Source organism: Limulus polyphemus, unplaced genomic scaffold (assembly GCF_000517525.1).
Source record: "Limulus polyphemus unplaced genomic scaffold, Limulus_polyphemus-2.1.2 Scaffold1176, whole genome shotgun sequence".
In the NCBI taxonomy this organism is placed as follows: Eukaryota; Metazoa; Arthropoda; class Merostomata; order Xiphosura; family Limulidae; genus Limulus; species Limulus polyphemus.
The window spans coordinates 2,204-8,380 of record NW_013666786.1 but is presented as its reverse complement, the minus strand read 5'-3'; the positions used below and the strand labels follow the sequence as shown (position 1 = coordinate 8,380).

Genomic DNA, 6,177 nt, shown 5'->3' with positions numbered 1-6,177 from the left:
TAACTGTAATTAAGTTTGCAGTGTATGGTAAAATGAATGGTTGATAACAAACGTCAAGTACATAATACCATGTTGAATGACATTCAGTAAAAGGGTTATGGCATGTGCTCTTTGATCCCACACCTATGCACATAAAGTTAACAGCAATACCTTAGATATTTTTTCAGTGACAATAGAAAAAAAAACACTTCATAATGAAGCTTTCAGACATAAAACTAACATTTCTTCATATGCTTATTGTATTCAGAATCATGATGACTGTAGATACATTGCATATTAATCAACATGTACTAGCATCAACTATTTTTTTCAAAATATAGAATACTTTGATTTGTCTTAATATAATAAAATCATAAAACAATATACATATTTTTGATATCAATTAAATGCACTTGTATACTACTGGAGATTTACAAATATTAACAACCATGCTTTAAGAAACACCAACATAATGTAAACATTAAGTTATATATCAAAAGCTTTTTGACTCATCAAGGATGTCCTTTCTCTCGACATTTCAATCAACAAACAGAAAAACTATTCACTAAATCCAGCCTTTATCTTTAAAATATTCATCATCCCTTTTCTTAAACTCATGTTAAGTTGTAACCACTCCAGATCCTAATTTATTCCACAGATTTACCACCCTAATGGAGAAGTAAAAAAACCCTCAACTAGAGCTATGCCTGTACTTTCCAAGTCTTAAATTTATGAAATCTTGTCCTACTACTCTCAGAATCCAAGAAGAAAAATCTGATATAATCTTATCAATTCCCTTAATTTTGAATACTTGTACTTCAATTATATAATGCACAAACACATATACTGAAATCTTAGCCTTATATGACATCCCATCTATCCTCAGAATTATCCTACTAGCCTTTCTCTGAATCTTCTCCAACAATTCAATGTCCTTCCTATGACAACAGTACCAAAACTACACAGAATACTTAGAGGTCTAACTAGTGACTTATCCAATGAAACCATAGATTCCTAAGTCTTGAAAACAATATTAATAAATATACAACCCAAAAATCTGTTAGCTACCATTTTCAATAGAACATTGTCTCAAATATATAAGAATTATATCACTCAACACTTCAAATCTTCCCTCTCTTCCAAATATAATTTACATTAGGCCTACAAAAACTACATTGTTGTCTAACTAATCATGCTTTTTTATGTGCAACTTTGTAAGTTTTTGACATGATGACAATGACTATACTGTGTAATACAACAATTTTTTTTGTCATGAAATTTCTAGAATGGGAAAATTATTCATAGGAAGAGAATAATTTGTCGTATTCAAGAGATGATAGTTTCTTAGTAAATATAAACTGATGTTATGGGATGGTAAGAAAAAATTAAAAAAAAAGAAATCAAACCTACTAGTATGTTATTTACAGGTGTGACTCTTCACAGCTGAACATAATGTAAGTTGGAACATTTTTATCATTTTGCTTTGCAAGATACATTACATGAATGTCACAAAATAAAAAATATTGATTCTAAAGTATTCAAGTGAAACAGAGTCAAAATTATTATTTATAATAATTAGGTGGTTGTTTTGATTGGGATACATTTATATCTACATGAAAGTAGAAAATATGTACATCTTATGAAAAAAAAATAATTAAAACCTATCTATCAAAAATGGGAATTACTGAAGCATGCTGTATTTGGAAAATATTTATAATTATTTTAAGATTCCAGGTTAGAAATTATTTATCAGAATACAGGGGATGAGATGGCTCTTTATATCTAGGATGAATAGTATAGTAACTTGCTAGAATTGAAGACAAAATTCTCTTCCCCCTAATCTTTACTGATTTAACTATTGAAAATTTCCATTACAGATAGAGTATAAAAAAAAATCAATGCTGGTGGTAATATGTCACCAGGGTGGGTAGAACATTAGAAGTGTATTGTGGCTAGGACTTTAGGCTGTTCCATCTTGATGAAATAATTACAAGAGATAGAAACTGCAATAACAGATGGAAGAAGGAGGAGCCCTAACCTGTATCCTCAGGCAAATCCATCAGGAACTGATGAAAGATATTATAATGGAATGTCCTGTAATACATTTCCAGGTAACACCCAGCCTTGCATCTCAAATGAGGAATGGGTCAAATTAGTCTCTTAGTAAGGAGAAAACATCTAACACTTCTTGCAGAGAAAATTCTCTATATTGACATCCCCAGCAGTGTAGGACTGGAGAAGCAAGGGTTATCCTGTGCTTACTAGAAGAACAGTGGGGGAAGATAATGTGTTCGGGAGAACACAGAAGAATGTGCTTGGATTACTCTCAACAGGCATAATCATCTGGAATTGGATCCCCACCAAAAGACAGTGCAATGAGTTACCATGACTAAAGACAAACCAGGCATAAGAGCAGGACTACAGCTGGTGCTGTCTTTTTTTTGTAAAAGATGTTGAAACTGCTATGCCAATTGCATAGATATACTGCCAAGGTGGGCACTGAACAGGGATGGACGAGTGTAACACTGTCCATTATACCCTGCACAATGTTTATTTTGGGTAAATATTCCTTGTGAGACAATGCTGGACAATCTGAGATTCAATGGCACCAAGCATAAGGAATGTGGTGGTTGGTTCCTCATCTAACGTATATAAAAGTCACTATGTGTCACATCACATCATGCTTGATTTCTCGAAACAAGAGGAGTCATAATAGCCAAAATGCATTTATCCAGATAGAATTGTTCAATTACTGTCTGCCCATTATAATTTTAGTGACAATGGTGGAAGGGGGGTCATGAGGGTGTGTGCAATTAAACCTTACAAGTGTAGTGAGTGTTGGTATAATAAGCCTAAAGTAGTGTGGAATCACCTAGCCTAGAGCCAAGTGCATAAAATTTATCATGAAGGTAAAAATATTGATTCAGTCTTAAACTTAAATCGATTCTGAATTAAACTATTTTCTGCTATATCACCAAAGTTTTTAATTTAAAAAAAACCTCTTTAACCAATGGAAACTTTAAGTTAAGAAATCAAGAAGTATTTTTCCAGCTTTGTTGTCTATACATTTCAATTTATGTTTTCAGTACATAGACTAACAACAATATTAGGTTATACTTATGTTGCCATTTTTGGAAAGTAGTGTTACCGAAACACACTGGCTTTTTTATATATTATAAGTTGTTAATCTAACTGTTTTTTACCAATAATTATTCTATGAATATGCATGGTAGCATGAACATCATTAGTTAATTTACTGCTGCACCACCATTCAACACAACTCCCTAAGATTACAGTAACTTAAGTTATTTACAACATTCATAGTACCTTACCACAGAATGAAATTTGAGACCCTTCACACATGTGTGCTCTACATGTTGGCTAAAAGTTTAGCAGCCAAACATCTGTTACATGAACAGAAAAGGTGCATCCAGTTGTCAATGAGCAAGTTGGAGAAAATGTCTGAAAAGGAACATCTCGGACATTGGGATACCTTTTATCTTATTTATTTTTTTGTCATATGTTGTTGAAAATAGCATAAAAAGTAATGTAGTGACTATAGAAAATGAAGTTGAAAATAGGTGGATGGAATAAAAATAGAATGAGGACACAAGTAATATAGCACTAAATAAAGAAAGGTAGTATATCAAAGTGACTAGAAACTCAAAGAGTACAGGAAAAATACATCTGAACCCAGGCAGTGATGAGGAAAGAATGAGCCTATGTTCATGTGCTAGTAATCATGGGGATTACCATACATGGAAGTTGTCACTCTCCTATTGATGGAGGTTAAAGCATTATCATGATTACATGATAGGCTTGTGGCATGCACAAAATTTTTTTACAGCAGTTATGTGCAAGGTATTATCTCTTAGTGACACAGAGGTAAGTAGCATTTCCGAAGGGACGCTTACTATAGCAAAACAAGCTACCATAAGAAATATCGTTCTACAATACACATCACCTACTCACCATGGTGCAAAAAATTCCACAATCCATACATCCTCACTGTCAATTACTTTAGTGTTGAAGTTAGATGATGTTAGGTCTATAACATCACTATTACTTCCATAAAGTGCACTTGTAACAGCTACCAGGCAGCAAGATACCACAACAACTGAAAAAAAACAAAAAAAACAAATACTACACTAAATACTATATGAACAAGTTAACAGAAGGCAATGATTGACAATTTAATAATGTTGTATTATTCACATAATAGTGTGAATAGCTAATAGGAAGTGCATTTAAATCAGTTTTCTTAAACTTTTTGGTTTATTTAAATAAATCCCTGTATACTTTATTTTACAACTAAATTTTAATTATTTTAATCTGAAATACCTACTAGTAATTTACTCATTCAGGAATGATGTAACATTTCACCACACCATGCCATGCCAGGATAATGGTTGAAGTGGCCTGTTCTATGAAGTCGGCTTATGAATTCTAAGATTACCATTAGAAAAACCTATCATAATTGAGGGTATCAAGAGATGTAATCTCCCTCATTATAAGAGAGAGAGAGGAAAAACCCATTTACACATTAAATTCAAACCATACTGTTAAACAAAATGATCTCATAATTTTAAAAGCATTTACTGTATATTTGTTTTATGTATTCCCTAAAATCTGTAATTTCCTTAAATAACTACAGAAATTGATAAATTTGTATACTAATAAGAACACTTACATTACTAGGCAAAATACCAACATTTTGAATCTCTCTCAAGGAACAAGTACCTTCAACAGTCTAGTTTTGATCTTCTACAGAATATGCTATGTTCACTAACCCTGACAATTATATTTTAGATTGAAGTCTTAACTTCTAACCATACATGTACAATCTACAAAAACAAGCAGCCAAAACATATTATTTAAATTTTAAGTTAAACAAAGCACTTTAACATACCCAAACAAGTTTTAAAATAATCAAAAATAGTACAAAACGAATCACCAATAAAATTATTTAAGAACAAATTTAACTCTACATAAAAAAACACAATAAAATTTAAAAATTAAGGTGATTTGAAAATGAAAATATCTAATTAACAACTCAAGGTTAAGATAGCATTTTGGTTCACTTCATGAAAAATGCATAAACAGTTTAACTAATTTTCAAGGTTCTTAAGTTTCCTGATTCTGTATTTAAAAAGGTTAGTTAAACGTACCTGTAAGTGTAACAACCTTTGCCATGGTTACCAGGATAGGTCTATGTAGTGTGCTTGTCCACAGTTTTGTTCCTGGTTTGTCGTTAATGGTCTTGAGTCTTTATTGTAAAGCAGAATAATAAGACTTTCTTAGTAACGTTAACGGTTAAGGCCTAATGTTTGGACCAGAATAAAGGATTGTAAATTGTGAGCTTTTAAATTCGACAACTCTCTTTGCTGTATAGCCAAGTTGCAACTTATAATACTAAATTAATACAATGTTTTATTTTACTTGCCCTAAAAGTTAAGAGAAAATGAAACACATAAAAATGAAATCATAGAATACAAATTAGAATCGGGATTCTGTCTTGACAATAAATTCATATTGTTAAATATAAAGCTTTAAAACACAAATTTCATGTTTAAAAATAAAATATTAGTAATATTACTAATTTCACAATGATACTATAATCACTTAACTATCTTAAATTTACAAACTCACAGTTTTCTAAAGTTTCTTCAAAAACGCTTTCTCGACAGTCTAAGAGTAAGAAGTTACTGAAATTGAAACATGTCAAGTATAGCCTAAACGTTCAGAAATTATTTCCAAACATTCGTGGAGGACAGCGATTGGTCCAAGTGGCACAAAACTAGCGTTAGCACATGCACCCTCTTTCATCTATAAAAATGCCACTAGGGTTTCTCTCCCTCCAAGAAAACACTTTATTTATGTTTATATATAGTAGAGACAGCCTATATGGGTATTAAAATTTTTCATTCTAAAACACAAAACAAGTAACAACATTATTTGTTTTGTGTTTTGAAGTAAAAGTTTTAATACCTATATCAGCCGTCACTACTACATATATCTACTTCAAGTGGGTTCCTCGTTATCATGACTTATTTTCTTTCTACATGTTCCTGTTGTATTGACAAAAACCCTATTAAAAGAGTTAGTACTTGCCTTAAATCCCGTCTCTATACTAACAGATTTTGAACTTGCAATGATAAATGCAATTAACATTGAATTTCCACGTGCAGTTAATCGTGG

At 31.6% G+C, this 6,177-nt stretch overlaps 1 protein-coding gene across 1 annotated transcript in view; it reads right to left on the bottom strand.

Annotated features, from left to right (window-relative positions):
• Window positions 1-5,787, bottom strand: part of LOC106462470 (protein disulfide-isomerase A6-like) — a 21,682-nt gene extending 15,895 nt beyond the window's left edge. Inside the window, exons 1-3 of the mRNA XM_013922395.2 lie at window positions 5,629-5,787; window positions 5,148-5,245; window positions 3,952-4,096 (exon numbers count right to left, since the gene is read on the bottom strand). Of these exons, the coding sequence (XP_013777849.1) occupies window positions 3,952-4,096; window positions 5,148-5,172 (170 nt within the window). The 5' untranslated portion in view covers window positions 5,173-5,245; window positions 5,629-5,787. The remainder of the gene's footprint in view (window positions 1-3,951; window positions 4,097-5,147; window positions 5,246-5,628) is intronic.
• Between the last annotated feature and the right edge of the window lie 390 nt (window positions 5,788-6,177).